This window comes from Pristiophorus japonicus, chromosome 3 (assembly GCF_044704955.1).
Source record: "Pristiophorus japonicus isolate sPriJap1 chromosome 3, sPriJap1.hap1, whole genome shotgun sequence".
NCBI lineage: Eukaryota > Metazoa > Chordata > Chondrichthyes > Pristiophoridae > Pristiophorus > Pristiophorus japonicus.
Genome location: NC_091979.1, coordinates 150657949 through 150675354, shown reverse-complemented (window position 1 = coordinate 150675354; position 17406 = coordinate 150657949). Strand labels below are relative to the sequence as shown.

General features: G+C 45.1%; 1 protein-coding gene across 4 annotated transcripts in view; it reads left to right on the top strand.

The window, feature by feature from the left end:
* The window catches only part of dnah7 (dynein, axonemal, heavy chain 7), a 1084136-nt gene that overhangs the window by 437229 nt on the left and 629501 nt on the right, over nt 1-17406 (top strand). For all 4 annotated transcript variants that reach the window (XM_070875892.1, XM_070875893.1, XM_070875895.1 and 1 more), the window contains 3 exons: nt 5333-5460; nt 8389-8601; nt 8737-8835. In XM_070875892.1, coding sequence (XP_070731993.1) covers nt 5333-5460; nt 8389-8601; nt 8737-8835 — 440 coding nt within the window. The remainder of the gene's footprint in view (nt 1-5332; nt 5461-8388; nt 8602-8736; nt 8836-17406) is intronic.

Sequence of the window (17406 nt, the reverse complement as noted above, 5' to 3'; positions counted from 1 at the left end):
GATCCCGATCTGAGGCCTCCTCTTCCTGTGCATCGGAGCACGTTCACGTCTTGGAGATACGCTGGGAGAAGCTGGAGTCACGTGGCACTGGACAGCCAATCAAGATAAAGTATTCTCATTCATAATAATGGGAACTCCGTAAGTAGGAATTCTCATTATTATGAATGAGAAACAACCCACCCCAACACACAAACACAAATAAAACATTAAAACAACACCTCACATATTTAACATGAATTTAAATTAAAGTTAATAAATGTGTTAAGAATGAAACTATATTTTTCGGATTTTTAAAAAGTTTTGTAATTAGGGTTTAAAATAAACTTACCTTCGTGGGCAGGGTTTTTAATGTAAAAATGTGTATTTAAATTTTATTTTTATATGTTTTTCTATGTTTTAAAACTCTTACGCTGGTAAAAGTAGGCTATGTGCCTGCTTTTACCATGCCCAAGAGTTTTAAGGACTTTCACTGTGCAAGAGATGGCAAATAGCGCAATCTTGCCCATGCGAATGCCCTTCTCCCCAAGATGCGTTGGATCTGTCGAGCCAGAACTTGACATAGAAACATAGAAAATAGGTGCAGGAGCAGGCCATTCAGCCCTTCTAGCCTGCACCGCCATTCAATGAGTTCATGGCTGAACATGAAACTTCAGTACCCACTTCCTGCTTTCACGCCATACCCCTTGATCCCCCGAGTAGTAAGGACTTCATCTAACTCCCTTTTGAATATATTTAGTGAATTGGCCTCAACTACTTCCTGTGGTAGAGAATTCCACAGGTTCACCACTCTCTGGGTGAAGAAGTTTCTCCTTATCTCGGTCCTAAATGGCTTACCCCTTATCCTTAGACTGTGACCCCTGGTTCTGGACTTCCCCAACATTGGGAACATTCTTCCTGCATCCAACCTGTCCAAACCCGTCAGAATTTTAAACGTTTCTATGAGGTCCCCTCTCACTCTTCTGAACTCCAGTGAATACAAGCCCAGTTGATCCAGTCTTTCTTGATAGGTCAGTCCCACCATCCCGGGAATCAGTCTGGTGAATCTTCGCTGCACTCCCTCAATAGCAAGTATGTCCTTCCTCAAGTTAGGAGACCAAAACTGTACACAATACTCCAGGTGTGGCCTCACCAAGGCCCTGTACAACTGTAGCAACACCTCCCTGCCCCTGTACTCAAATCCCCTCGCTATGAAGGCCAACATGCCATTTGCTTTCTTAACCGCCTGCTGTACCTGCATGCCAACCTTCAATGACTGATGTACCATGACACCCAGGTCTCGTTGCACCTTCCCTTTTCCTAATCTGTCACCATTCAGATAATAGTCTGTCTCTCTGTTTTTACCACCAAAGTGGATAACCTCACATTTATCCACATTATACTTCATCTGCCACGCATTTGCCCACTCACCTAACCTATCCAAGTCACTCTGTAGCCTCATAGCATCCTGCTCGCAGCTCACACTGCCACCCAACTTAGTGTCATCCGCAAATTTGGAGATACTACATTAATCCCCTCGTCTAAATCATTAATGTACAATGTAAACAGCTGGGGCCCCAGCACAGAACCCTGCGGTACCCCACTAGTCACTGCCTGCCATTCCGAAAAGTACCCATTTACTCCTACTCTTTGCTTCCTGTCTGACAACCAGTTCTCAATCCACGTCAGCACACTACCCCCAATCCCATGTGCTTTAACTTTGCACATTAATCTCCTGTGTGGGACCTTGTCGAAAGCCTTCTGAAAGTCCAAATATACCACATCAACTGGTACTCCTTTGTCCACTTTATTGGAAACATCCTCAAAAAATTCCAGAAGATTTGTCAAGCATGATCTCCCTTTCACAAATCCATGCTGACTTGGACCTATCATGTCACCATTTTCCAAATGCGCTGCTATGACATCCTTAATAATTGATTCCATCATTTTACCCACTACTGAGGTCAGGCTGACCGGTCTATAATTCCCTGCTTTCTCTCTCCCTCCTTTTTTAAAAAGTGGGGTTACATTGGCTACCCTCCACTCGATAGGAACTGATCCAGAGTCAATGGAATGTTGGAAAATGACTGTCAATGCATCCGCTATTTCCAAGGCCACCTCCTTAAGTACTCTGGGATGCAGTCCATCAGGCCCTGGGGATTTATCGGCCTTCAATCCCATCAATTTCCCCAACACAATTTCCCGACTAATAAAGATTTCCCTCAGTTCCTCCTCCTTAATAGACCCTCTGACCACTTTTATATCCGGAAGGTTGTTTGTGTCCTCCTTAGTGAATACTGAACCAAAGTACTTGTTCAATTGGTCTGCCATTTCTTTGTTCCCCGTTATGACTTCCCCTGATTCTGACTGCAGGGGACCTACGTTTGTCTTTACTAACCTTTTTCTCTTTACATACCTATAGAAACTTTTGCAATCCGCCTTAATGTTCCCTGCAAGCTTCTTCTCGTACTCCATTTTCCCTGCCCTAATCAAACCCTTTGTCCTCCTCTGCTGAGTTCTAAATTTCTCCCAGTCCCCAGGTTCGCTGCTATTTCTGGCCAATTTGTATGCCATTTCCTTGGCTTTAATACTATCCCTGATTTCCCTAGATAGCCACGGTTGAGCCACCTTCCTTTTTTTATTTTTACGCCAGACAGGAATGTACAATTGTTGTAATTCATCCATGCGTTCTCTAAATGTCTGCCATTGCCCATCCACAGTCAACCCCTTAAGTATCATTAGCCAATCTATCTTAGCCAATTCATGCCTCATACCTTCAAAGTTACCCTTCTTTAAGTTCTGGACCATGGTCTCTGAATTAACTGTTTCATTCTCCATCCTAATGCAGAATTCCGCCATATTATGGTCACTCTTCCCCAAGGGGCCTCGCACAATGAGATTGCTAATTAATCCTCTCTCATTACACAACACCCAGTCTAAGATGGCCTCCCCCCTAGTTGGTTCCTCGACATATTGGTCTAGAAAACCATCCCTTATGCATTCCAGGAAATCCTCCTCCACCGTATTGCTTCCAGTTTGGCTAGCCCAATCTATGTGCATATTAAAGTCACCCATTATAACTGCTGCACCTTTATTGCATGCACTCCTAATTTCCTGTTTGATGCCCTCCCCAACATCACTACTACTGTTTGGAGGTCTGTACACAACTCCCACTAACGATTTTTGCCCTTTAGTGTTCTGCAGCTCTACCCATATAGATTCCACATCATCCAAGCTAATGTCTTTCCTAACTATTGCATTAATCTCCTCTTTAACCAGCAATGCTACCCCACCTCCTTTTCCTTTTATTCTATCCTTCCTGAATGTTGAATATCCCTGGATGTTGAGTTCCCAGCCCTGATCATCCTGGAGCCACGTCTCCGTAATCCCAATCACATCATATTTGTTAACATCTATTTGCACAGTTAATTCATCCACCTTATTGCGGATACTCCTTGCATTAAGACACAAAGCCTTCAGACTTGCTTTTTTAACACCCTTTGTCCTTTTAGAATTTTGCTGTACAGTGGCCCTTTTTGTTCTTTGCCTTGGGTTTCTCTGCCCTCCACTTTTCCTCATCTCCTTTCTGTCTTTTGCTTTTGCCTCCTTTTTGTCTCCCTCTGTCTCCCTGTATAGGTTCCCATCCCCCTGCAATATTAGTTTAACTCCTCCCCAACAGCACTAGCAAACACTCCCCCTTGGACATTGGTGCCGGTCCTGCCCAGGTGCAGACCGTCCGGTTTGTACTGGTCCCACCTCCCCCAGAACCGGTTCCAATGCCCCAAGAATTTGAATCCCTCCCTGCTGCACCACTGCTCAAGCCATGTATTCATCTGCGCTATCCTGCGATTCCTACTCTGACTAGCACGTGGCACTGGTAGCAATCCCGAGATTACTACTTTTGAGGTCCTACTTTTTAATTTAGCTCCTAGCTCCTTAAATTCTTTTCGTAGGACCTCATCCCTTTTTTTACCTATGTCGTTGGTACCAATGTGCACCACGACAACTGGCTGTTCTCCCTCCCATTTCAGAATGTCCTGCACCCGCTCCGAGACATCCTTGACCCTTGCACCAGGGAGGCAACATACCATCCTGGAGTCTCGGTTGCGTCCGCAGAAACGCCTATCTATTCCCCTCACCATCGAATCCCCTATCACTATCGCGCTCCCACTCTTTTTCCTGCCCTCCTTTGCAGCAGAGCCACCTACGGTGCCATGAACTTGGCTGCTGCTGCCCTCCCCTGATGAGTCATCCTCCCCAACAGTACTCAAAGCAGTGTATCTGTTTTGCAGGGGGATGACCACAGGGGACCCCTGCACTATCTTTCTTGCACTGCTCTTCCTGCTGGTCTTCCATTCCCTATCTGGCTGTGGACCCTTCTCCTGCGGTAAGACCAACTCACTACACGTGATACTCACGTCATTCTCAGCATCGTGGATGCTCCAGAGTGAATCCACCCTCAGCTCCAATTCTGCAACGCGGACCGTCAAGAGCTCGAGGCGGATACACTTCCTACACACGTAGCGCCCAGGGACACCGGAAGTGTCCCCGAGTTCCCACATGGTACAGGAGGAGCATATCACATGGCCGAGCTCTCCTGCCATGTCTTAACCTTAGATACCCTTAAATTGGTAATAACAATGTTACAGTTCACTTACTGATATAAAAAAGAAAAGAAAAGCTACTCACCAATCACCAGCCAATCACTTACCCCATTGGCTGTGACGTCACTTTTTGATTACTTTCTACTTCTATTTTGCTTTCTCTCCCGCTGTAGCTGCACCGGTACGCTGGCTCTCGATCTCCCGCTGGGCTTTTGACAGGTCGCTCCCCTCTCACCAACTGCCGCTGGCTCTCGATCTCCCGCTGGGCTTTTGACAGGTCGATCCCCTCTCACCAACTGCCGCTGATTGGAAAAGCCAGTTTTTGGCGCATGCGCATTGCGCGCCGAAAACTGGCTTTTGCGATGCCTCCCCGGGTCCCTACATACACCGTACGAATCTGGTGAGGCTGGAATTTCAGGCCCAATATATTTCAATGGGGAGCAAGACCGCATGATGCCATTTTTGCAAAGCTAACGACGGAGCGGCGTATCTCTGACAGTAACTTTTAGATTTCCACGTTTAATCGCGCATCTGCCCTTGCCTGAAGTTGCTGTGGCATTTGCACATAAATAATGGTGAGCACTATTAGACTCGCTGCTATTTTGACAGCAATTTTTGGGCCATTGCATTTAGTGTGAATTGATTTTTAAGGTAAGAAAGATGATTTCATACAGCTCCATACTTACCAGTGACATCTTCTTTATGGTATTTCGTTATACATTGAAGCTTTCTCTTCTCTTTCTGTGCTGCAGGTATTGGAGCTGGGTCAGATATATTGATTTTTGAAGGAACTGAACTGAAACTTAACCCAACCTGTGCTGTCTTCATTACAATGAATCCAGGTTACGCCGGTCGCTCAGAGTTGCCAGACAATCTTAAGGTATTTCTACATATTCCTTGTCATGGTTTGGGTCAGCTGCCAATGAGATGAATATTATTGCTTATCATATGATTAATAGCCAACCCTTGCATGGTCATCCATAATGCATAAAAAATATCGTAGTTATAGGCGCTAGAAATTCAACTAATTTGCACCTCCCATTAGCGTGCCAAAGATCGTGATGTCATTGCCGCGCACATCGCCCTGTTAGTGCTCCAGCCTTGAACTTGACTTTCGCCCCCTGCAGCTGTGCCGGCAGCTGCAGGTTCGGTCTTGGGAGGCCTGCCGCTTCAGGGGTGAAAATTAAAGGCAAGATTGTTCACTCAAAATTTTTAAAAAACTTACCTTCGTTTTCCCGCTCCTGATACGGTTTCTTCGTGGGATTGTGGCGGCAATCGCTCAGACCGGCACTTTGCTTGAGTCCGAGGGGCCCTTCCTTAACTTAAAGGGAACAGCCCCTTGGACGTGGCAGCGCTACGCTGCCCAGTGCTAACAGGGCGGATGCCTCAGCAGCACTGCGCACTGGGCCGTGCAGCACTGAGGCGCCCACCCCGTTAGGCCCCCTGGAAGGAAGTGGAGCATTAAATCAAATGCTCCAATTCCTTTCAGGGGCGGTAACCCGAATTTATCGAGAGGGGCGGGACTTCTGCACCTGGCACTAAGTCTCGTGCCTCCCGAATGCTACAGCCCCCAACCGGGGTGACACTGAATTTTTCACCACAGATCTATAGTTTAAGTTTGATACAGCTGCCAGAAAATTTGCCAATAGTGTAATAGTTTGAGAATGTGATGTCAATGGGCGCTAGCTGCAATTTTAATTCTAATCTGAGCGGGGAAGCCTCTGCGGCTTTCCTGCCAGATAAAGTCGAGTGAGAAGAGAATGCTCGAGGTAAGGTTATTTTTAACTTTCCTTTGTGGCGGAGCAAGAGTGCTCCTCCATCCCTCACAAGGAAAATTTAGGTCCACTCCCCTCCCCCACCCCTCGCTAGAACCTTCACAGAAGCTGCATTCTGCTCACACCCCGAGTGTTCTGGGAGGGTAGTTGGTTGGCTGCACGTGAATGTTAAATTTGCCGCTGGCAGGCGGGAATCTAACTGAAACCTGTAGTTTGAAACCTTCTGGGCAGTTAAAATCCTTCCTATTTCTTTGTAAATCTGAAATAGACTTGTCACTAGAATTATTTTTGTCAGGAAAGTAATGGCTCTGAAATTCCGGCCTTCCCGGATCTGTATGGAGTGTATATGGACCCAGGAAGACACCGCAAAAAATGGTTTTCGGCACGTGATGCGCATGCTCCGAAAACCAGCTTTTCCGATCTGTCAAGTTCTGGCTTGACACATCCAATGCATCTTGGGGAAAAGGACATTCGCATGGGCGAGATAGAAACATAGAAACACAGAAAATAGGTGCAGGAGTAGGCCATTTGGCCCTTCGCGCCTGCACCACCATTCAATAAAATCATGGCTGATCATTCACCTCAGTATCCCTTTCCTGCTTTCTCTCCATACCCCTTGATCCCTTTAGCCGTAAGGGCCATATCCAACTCCCTCTTGACTATATCGAATGAACTGGCATCAACAACTCTCTGCGGTAGGGAATGTCACAGGTTAACAACACTCTGAGTGAAGAAGTTTCTCCTCATCTCAGTCCTAAATGGCTTACCCCTTATCCTTAGACTGTGTATCCTGGTTCTGGACTTCCCCAACATCGGGAACATTCTTCCTGCATTTAACCTGTCCAGTCCCGTCAGAATTTTATATGTTTCTATGAGATCCCCTCTCATCTTGTAAACTCCAATGAATACAGGCCCAGTCGATCCAGTCTTTCCTCATATGTCAGTCCTGCATCCCGGGAATCAGTGGTGAATCTTTGCTGCACTCCCTCAATAGCAAGAACGTCCTTCCTCAGATTAGGAGACCAAAACTGAACACCATATTCCAGGTGAGGCCTCACCAAGGCCCTGTACAACTGCAGTAAGACCTCCCTGCTTCTATACTCAAATCCCCTAGCTATGAAGGCCAACATACCATTTGCCTTCTTCACCGCCTGCTGTACCTGCATGCCAACTTTCAATGACTGATGTACCATGACACCCAGGTCTCGTTGCACCTCCCCTTTTCCTAATCTGCCGCCATTCAGATAATATTCTGTCTTCGTGTTTTTGCCACCAAAGTGGATAACCTCACATTTATCCACATTATACTGCATCTGCCATGCATTTGCCCACTCACTTAACCTGTCCAAGTCACCCTGCAGCCTCTTAGCATCTTCCTCACAGCTCACACCGCCACCCAGCTTAGTGTCATCTGCAAACTTGGAGATATTACACTCAATTCCTTCATCTAAATCATTGATGTATATTGTAAACAGATTGCGGTATTTACCATCGAATATCCTTAAAACTCTTGCGCCTGGTAAAACATATAAAAAACATAAAAAAATAAAATTTAAAATTTAAAAACACATTTTAAAAACCCTGCCCGTTAAGGTAAGTTGAATTTTAAACCATAATTACAAAAATTTTAAAAGATCGGAAAAATATATATATTTTAGTATGTGATTTTTTTCCCCTAATTTTTATTGGTGTTTTGGTGTTGGGGATGGGGGGTTGGTGTTTCTCATTCATAATAATGAGAACTCCTACTTACGGAGTTCCCATTATTATGAATGAGAATACTGTACTTTCATTGGCTGTCCAATGCCATATGACTCCAACTTCACCCTGCGCACCTGCAAGACGTGAACGTGCTGCGATGCACAGAAAGATGAGGCCTCCGACTGGGATCGCTGAAGGGCGCAGCAGGAAAAGGTAGGCGTGGATCTTTTTAACTATTTTCTGGCAAGCGTCCGCAGGAAGCCCAGCACTGAGATTTCAGGTCCAATATCATATTTTAACATATCAATGATTTGATCATTATTATATTGCAGGCTCTCTTCAGAACAGTAGCTATGATGGTACCAGATTATGCAATGATTGCAGAAATTGTACTTTACTCTTGTGGTTTTGTCAGTGCTCGACCTCTGTCGGTTAAGATTGTAGCTACCTATCGGCTTTGTTCGGAACAACTGTCTTCACAGCATCATTATGATTATGGGATGCGCGCAGTAAAATCTGTCTTAACTGCTGCAGGAAATATAAAGGTAATGTACGATACATTGTTATCCTAATGCAGAAGATTTTGTGACAAGAGCTTATTATGCTGCATATATAATAAAATGTTTCTTAACTATAAATAAATTATATTATAAATTTAGCTTTGATTTTGTTGTATTTAGCTGAAATACCCAACGGAAAATGAAGAGGTTTTACTATTGAGATCGATTATTGATGTTAATCTGCCTAAGTTCTTGTCTCATGATTTGCCACTTTTTGAGGTAAAACCATCTTTCCTCCTCCTTACACTTTTAGTTTTGTTCTCCATTATTAATGGCTTTAAAACAGTACAGTAGCTGAATTGTAAAGTTAATAGCTGAACTAATAGTGATTACAATCAATTCATTTATAATTTTAAGCAATGCAATGCAAATAATCAGTTGATTTGTTTTTGAACAACCTCATATACTTTGAGTGTTTATATAGAAACCGATTATTTTCAGTGCTTTCAATGTATGACAGCAGTAAATAAGACAAACGTGCGAGTGTATCGGCAAGAGGATAGAACATAAATTCCAGGGGTAGTAGTGAGCTCGTTTAGAGCATTGGTTTGGCTGCACCTTAAGAGCTGTGTACAATTCTGGTCCCCATAGTAGAGATGCTCTGGCTTTGCAGATGGTATAAAGGTCGCCATCCAATTTATACTGGAGATTCAGCATTTGAAGCATGAGGACAGACTAAGGAAGCTAGGAATGTTTACATGGGAGAGAAGACGACTTGAGGTGACCGTATCAAGGTGTTTGAGAGTCTGAGAGTTATAAATAAATTGAAACCTAATAAATTGTTTAACATTGCTTAACATTTAAAAAAATATATATTATGCTGTTATAGAATACAAACCTTTTACATTTCCTATAATTATCTCTGACACAATAATATCTTATTTGCACCACTTATGTTACTTCCAAAGAACCCACAAGAATTATGATCCTTTTTATTCTGTTGGAATTCCAATATTTTCATCTCAGTTTCACTCTGCTTCCATGTTCAATAGCCTGTGTTTCTTGCATGCACTTCCATAATACTTGTTTTTTCAACAATGTCCTTCTTCAGCTGACCACTCACTCTCAGTTCTCTATGCCTGTTCCTTGTAATTTCAGTGATTACACATTCTAAGTTTTTGACTGAGGGTTTTGATTCAGGCCAGTTGTTGCTCCCTCTTGCTGATCTGTACAAGAAGGGGATTGAGCCTACATTGTCTGCAGATGCAGCCTTTTTGTAGTTTTGGCACTATATCCTTTAGGCTGTGTTGGGTCGGCCATTCAGCCCAAACAATCCAAGTTGGTGTTCATCCTCCACACGAACACGCTGACCAGTCTCCAAACAGATACAGATCCGTTGCTGGAAGGACGAGAAGAAGCGTGAGGTGCACTCATTTCTTACTGGTCGGACTGGACTAAAATTCAGGCACCGAGTGGCCCCCTGAATGGCCCCGACCCGAACGCCGAGAGGCCCTGACCTGAGCGCCGAGTGGCCCTGAGCCGAGAGGCCCCGACCTCAGTGAGTCCGAGAGGCCAGAGAGTTCGGTGAGTTCGGGAGGCCAGGAGTCTGAGGAACAGGAGGGCCGGAGGTAGGCGAGGAGTTCACTTTTGACGAGGAGCTCACAGCCCTCGTCCGGGCAGGTAAGTGGTTGGCCATTTGATTGGTAAGTATCTCTCTTTTTTTCTTTTTAATTAGATTTTAATTAGGTAAGTCTAATTAGAGGGATGGCAAGGCAGCTCAGTCCTGTGGAGTGCATGTCCTGCAGCATGTGGGAAGTCCTGGATGCTTTGCACGGCCTAGACAACCATGCGCGCAGGAGGTGTCTCCAGCTTCAACTACTCGAGCTCCGCGTTTCGGAGCTTGAGTGGCGGCTGTAGTCAATACGGTGCATCCGCGAGGCTGTGAGCTATGTGGATAGCACATTTCAGGAGGTGGTCACCCCGCAGCTTAAAAGCATGGAGTTAGAAGGGAAGTGGGTGACCACCAGACGGAGTAAGAACTCTAGGCAGGTAGTGCAGGAGTCCCCCCGTGAGTCCAGCTCGCTTTGCAACCGATATTCTCTTCTGAGCACCGGTGAGGGCGATGGTGCTTCTGAGGAGTGCAGCCAGAGCCAAGTCCAAGGCACCACGGGTGGTTCAGCTGCACAGGGGGGAGGGACGAAGAATAATAGAGCTGTAGTGGTAGGGGATTCAATAGTTAGGGGAACAAAGAGGCGATTCTGCGGCCGTAGACATGACTCCAGGATGGCATGGTGCCTCCCTGGTGCCAGGGTCCAGGATGTCACAGAGCGGACGCAGAACATTCTAGGGGGAAAGGTTAAACAGCTAGAGGTCGTGGTCCATATTGGCACCAATGACATAGATAGAAAGAGGGATGAGGTCCTGCAGGCAGAATTTAGGGAGCTAGGAGAAAAATTAAAGGGTAGGACCTCAAAGGTAGTAATCTCCAGGTTACTACCGGTGCCACGTGCTAATGAGTATAAGAATAGAAGGATAGAGAGGATGAACACGTGGCTGGAGAGTTAGTGCAGGAGGGAGGGCTTTAAATTCCTGAGGCATTGGGACTGCTTCTGGGGGAGATGGGACTTGTACAAACTGGACGGGTTGCACCTCAACAGCGCCGGGACCAATATCCACACAGGGAGTTTTGCTAGTGTTGTTGAGAGTTTAAACTAGCTTGGCAGAGGGGTGGGAACCTGGGAACAAATTCAATAGGGATGGAAGTAAAGCTGAAATTGGATAGCAAGAATTTAGATAGCGAATCTGTAAGACAGAGGAAACAAGAGTTAGTAAGTCGTAATCAAGGAGGTCTTCCTGTGCTAAATGGTATATACTTTAATGCAAGGAGTATAGCGCATAAGGCGGATGAGCTAAGAGCACAGATAGGCACTTGGGAGAATGATATTATAGCCATTACAGAAACATGGCTGAAAAAGGGGTAGCTTTGACAGCTCAATATTCCTGATTACAGAATTTTGAGGGGGGTAAAAAGAGGGGGTGTCGCAGTATTGATTAAAGAAACTATTACAGTGGTGAGGAGGGATGATATGTTAGAGGAATCATCAAATGAGGCCATATGGGTCGAATTGAAGAATAAAAAAGGGGTGATCACACTGCTGGGCGTTTATTATAGACCCCGAAACAGTGGAGGGAGATAGAGGAGCAAATATGTAGGCAAATTTCTGTGAAGTCCAAAAACCATAGGGCAGTAATAATAGGGGATTTTAACGATCCAAATATTGATTGAGACAAATATAGTGTGAAGGGTAGAGAGGGTGCAGAATTCTTAAAATGCATTCAAGATAACTTTTTTAGTCAGTATGTAATAAGCCCAACACGAGAGGAGACGGCTTTAGATTTAGTTTTGGGGAATGAAGTTAGGCAGGTGGAAAGGGTATTAGTGGGAGAGCACTTGGGTGCCAGTGACCATAATTCAGTCAGATTCAAGTTAGTTATGGATAAGGACAAGGATAGACCAGGAATAAAAGTCCCAAATTGGGGAAAAGCTAAACTTTGCTAAGTTGAGGAGTGATTTGGCCACGTGGACTGGAAACAGCTACTTGTAGGTAAATCAGTATCAGAACAGTGGGAGGCATTCAAGGAGGAGATTCGAAGGGTTCAGGCCAAACATGTGCCCTTAAAGAAAAATACTGTAGAATTTTTGGAGCAATATAGAAAGTTCAGAGGTAAAATTAAAAAGGATATTAGGAATGCTAAGAGAAAACATGAAAAATTCTTGGCAAGTAAAATTAAGGAAAACCAAAGATGTTCTATAAATATATTAAGAGCAAGAGTGTCATGTATGTATGCTTGGGGTTACTAGCCACCAGGTGGCGCCACTGTCAGAGGTCATTGGGCTGTGCACACGTGTGTGCGGCCCAGGTATAAAAGGCAAGCCATCATGTAATGTAATCACTTTTGGCCCTACTAAAGCAAAGCCAGGTTTGTACCTTGTTAGTTTACAGTATTCAGTCTATCGAGTTATTACATACATAACATTTGTCGACGAGGTAACTTAAGAACCTTCACATGCAAAAATGAGCACAATTGGAATTCTGGAGAGATTCGTGGAGGGAGAGGACTGGGCAAATTTTGCAGCTCGCCTGGACCATTACTTCGTGGCCAACAAAATGGAGGACCCCACTGACGCAGTTAGGCGCAGGGCGGTCTTCCTCACGGTGTGCGGTCCGAAAATCTATGGACTCATAAAGAATCTTCTCTCGCCTGCAAGTCCAACGGACAAGGACTATGAGGTATTGTGTGCTCTAGTACTTGACCATCTCAAACCAGAAGAAGGCATCATCATCTCACGATATCGATTCTACAAGTACATTCGTTCTGAGGGCCAGGATGTGTCGGAATTCGTTGCCGACCTAAGACATCTAGCTGGACTGTGTAAGTTCAAAAACACATTGGGAGACATGCTGCGGGACTTCTTTGTGATCGGCATCAACCACGTAGTGATCCTGCGTAAGCTACTGGCAGCGGAGACGCTGGATTTGAGCAAGGCCATCACGATTGCCCAATCATGCATGATGACGGACAAAAACTTAAAGCAGATATCATCGAAAAATCGGAACTCGGCAAGTACTGTAAACAAGATTGTATCATCGTTTGGCAGAGCTGCATATGTCAGGGCCTACTCGACTGCGTATGCAAAACCTGTGGCTGCCCAAAGTCTGCCAATGGGAATGAATCCGATTTCACCTTGTTGGCGTTGTGGGGGCAATCATCGGCCTCATCAGTGTCGGTTTAAACAGTATATTTGTAAAGGCTGTTCGAGACTGGGGCATCTCCAGAGCATGTGTCCGCAACTGAGCAAGAGTGCTGCGACACACCATGTGGAGGATGATGACCAGTATAGCACGGGTCCGGATATGCAATCCGAGATACCAGAGGAGGAAGTGTATGGATTATATTTGTTCCTAACAAAGAGCCAACCGATAATGATTAATGTGAAACTTAACGGTGTGCCGGTACCAATGCAAGTGGACACAGGTGTGAGTCAATCAATAATGAGCCAGAGAACATTCGACACGCTGTGGGATATTAAGGCTGTGAGGCCTAAGCTGAGTCCAGTCACTGCCAAGTTGCATACATACATTAAAGAACTCATACTGGTGATTGGCAGTGCAGTAGTCAAGGTGTTGTATGATGGTGCGGTTCATGATTTACTGTTATGGATTGTTCCAAGCAATGGTCCAACGCTGTTCAGCAGGAATTGGCTAGAAAAAATCAAATGGAATTGGAACGATGTCAAAGCGTTGTCGTCGGAGAATGATACCCCATGTGCTCAAGTGTTGAGCAAAGTCCCCTTGCTGTTTGAACCCGGCATCGGCAATTTCACGGGAGTCAGGGTGCAGATCCACGAGAACTCGGATGCAAGACCCATCCATCATAAAGTTCGGGCGGTTCCGTACATTATAAGGGAGAAGGTCGAAATCGAACTGGACAGACTCCAGCGTGAAGGGGTCATATCACTGGTCGAATTTAACGAATGGGCCAACCCTATTGTTCCTGTGTTGAAGAGTGATGGCACTGTCAGGATTTGTGGAGACTACAAGGTTACGATCAACTGAGTTTCGAAACAGGATCAATACCCGTTACCGAAGGCTGATGACCTGTTTGCAATGCTAGCCGGTGGGAAGTTGTTCACTGTACTGGATCTGACGTCGGCCTACATGACACAGAAGCTGGTCGAGAAATCAACGAAACTTACGTGCATCAACACTCACAAACGACTGTTTATCTACAACAGGTTTGCTGACGATACAAAGATGGGAGGAAAAGCAATGTGTGAGGAGGACACAAAAAATCTGCTAAAGGACATGGACAGGCTAAGTGAGTGGGCAAAAAATTGGCAGATGGAGTATAATGTCAGAAAGTGTGAGGTCATGTACTTTGGCAGAAAAAAATCAAAGAGCAAGTTATTATTTAAATGGAGAAAGATTGCAAAGTGCTGCAGTACAGCGGGACCTGGGGGTACATGTGCATGAAACACAAAAGGATAGTATGCAGGTACAGCAAGTGATCAGGAAGGCCAATGGTATCTTGGCCTTTATTGCAAAGGGGATGGAGTATAAAAGCAGGGAAGTCTTGCTACAGCTATACAAGGTATTGGTGAGGCCACACCTGGAATACTGCGTGCCGTTTTGGTTTCATATTTACGAAAGGATACACTTGCTTTGGAGGCAGTTCAGAGAAAGTTCACTAGGTTGATTCCGGGGGTGAGGGGGTTTACTGATGAGGAAAAGTTGAGTCGGTGGGTCTCTACTTATTGGAATTCAGAAAAATGAGAGGTGATCTTATTGAAACGTATAAGATTATGAGGGGGCTTGGTACAAGGTGGATGCAGAGAGGATGTTTCCACTGATGAGGGAGACTGGAACTAGAGGGCATGATCTTAGAATAAGGGGCCGCCCATTTAAAACAGAGATGAGGAGAAATTTCTTCTCTGAGGGTTGTAAATCTGAGGAATTTGCTGCCTTAGAGAGCTGTGGAAGCTAGGATATTGAATAAATTTAAGACAGAAATAGGCAGTTTCTTAAACGATAAGGGGTTATGGGGAGTGGGAGGGGAAGTGGAGCTGAGTCCATGATCAGATCAGCCATGATCTTATTGAATGGCAGAGCAGGCTTGAGAGGCCGTATGGCCTACTCCTGTTCCTATTTCTTATGTTCTTATGTAAATGGCCTTTTGGAATTCGCTCGGCTGCAGCCATATTTGAGAGGAACATGGAGAGTCTACTGAAGTCTATCCCTAGAACCGTCATGTTCCAAGATGACATTCTGGTCACAGGTCGTGACACCGCCAAACATCTGAACAGCCTGGAAGAGGTTCTACATCGTCTGGAGAAAGTGGGACTCAGATTGAAACGTTCGAAGTGCGTCTTCATGGCACCGGAAGTCGAATTCCTGGGGAGGAAAATTGTTGCTGACGGCATCAGGCCTATGGACTCGAAAACCAAGGCCATCAAAAATGCACCCAAGGCTCAGAATGTGACGGAGCTGCATTTGTTCCTTGGTCTACTCAACTACTTCGGTAATTTCTTACCTCGATTGAGCACTTCATTCGAGCCACTGCACATGCTGCTAAGAAAAGGTGACAACTGGGTTTGGGGTGCGACTCAAGATAGAGCTTTTGAGAAAGCTACTAATCTGCTTTGCTCTAACAAGCTGCTGGTACATTATGATCCATGCAAGCGTCTTGTATTGGCCTGTGATGCTTCGTCATATGGAGTTGGTTGCGTGCTCCAACAAGCTAATGAGTCGGGTAAACTACAACCTGTTGCGTATGCTTCTAAAAGTTTGTCAAAGGTGGAAAGAGCCTACAGCATAGTAGAAAAAGAAGCATTAGACTATGTGTATGGAGTTAAAAAGATGCATCAGTACCTGTTTGGTCTTCGGTTTGAACTGGAAACAGATCACAAACCACTCATTTCATTGTTTTCGGAAGACAAAAGTATAAATGCCAATGCATCGTCCCGCAACCAGAGGTGGGCGCTGACATTATCTGCCTATGATTATGTCATTCGCCATATGCCTGACATCGAGAATTATGCTGATGCACTGTTGTTGCCTACACTGGAGGTGGAGACGCCACAACCTGCAGACCTACTGTTAGTTATGGATGCTTTTGAAAGTGAAGGAACCCCTGTCACGGTTCAACAAGTTAAGACTTGTACCAGCCAGGACCCGATATTATTAGTTGTGAAACGTTGTGTCCTTAGTGGTGATTGGTCTGCCGTACCCAAGCAAATTGGTGGTGAGACTAAACCTTATAACCATTGCAAAGACGAACTATCCATTCAGTCAGATTGTTTACTTGGGGTAATCGTGTTGTTATGCCTAAGAAAGGCAGAGTGAAATTTGTACATGCTCTATATAGCACTCATCCCGGTATTGTCATGATGAAAACCATTGTCAGGTCTCATGTATGGTGGCCTGGAATTGACTCTGATCTGGAATCATGTGTGCATCAGTGCAATACTTGCATGCAGCTAAGTAAAGCACCAGCGGAATCGCCGCTGAGTCTGTGGTCGTGGCCATCTAAACCATGGTCCAGGATCCATATCGACTTTGCAGGTCTCTTCCTGGGAAAGATGTTTTTAGTTGTGGTGGATGCATATTCCAACTGGATAGAGTGTATAGTCATGTCATCCAGCACATCCACAGCTACCATTGATAGCCTTCGTGTCATGTTTGCCACTCATGGTCTGCCTGACATCGTTGTAAGCGACAACGGACCTTGCTACACTAGTCTGGAGTTTCAAGAGTTCATGAAACTCAATGGTATCAAACATGTGAGGTCAGCACCATTCAAACCCGCATCTAATGGTCAAGCAGAGCGTGTTGTCCAAACCATCAAGCAGAGTATGAAACGTGTAACTCAAGGTTCACTGCAGACTCGCTTGTCATTCATGTTGCTTCGTTACAGGACAAGACCCCACATGCTTACCGGGGTCCCCCCTGCTGAATTATTGATGAAGAGAGGTCTCAAGACCAAGCTCTATCTTTTCCACCCTGATTTGAACGATCATGTTGAATACAGACACCAAAATCAGTAGTGGTATCATGATCGCGCTGCTGTGTCACGCAACATTTCTGTTAACGATCCTGTGTATGTACTAAATTATGGTCAAGGTCCCAAGTGGATCACCGGTAATGTTACGGCCAGGGAGGGTAACAGAGTGTTTATCGTCAAGCTCAAAAATGGGCAAACATGCAGGAAACATGTTGATCAGATAAAGCTGTGACACACGGATGAACAGGAACAGTCTGAGGAAGACACAAGTGACCAACCAACCTACCC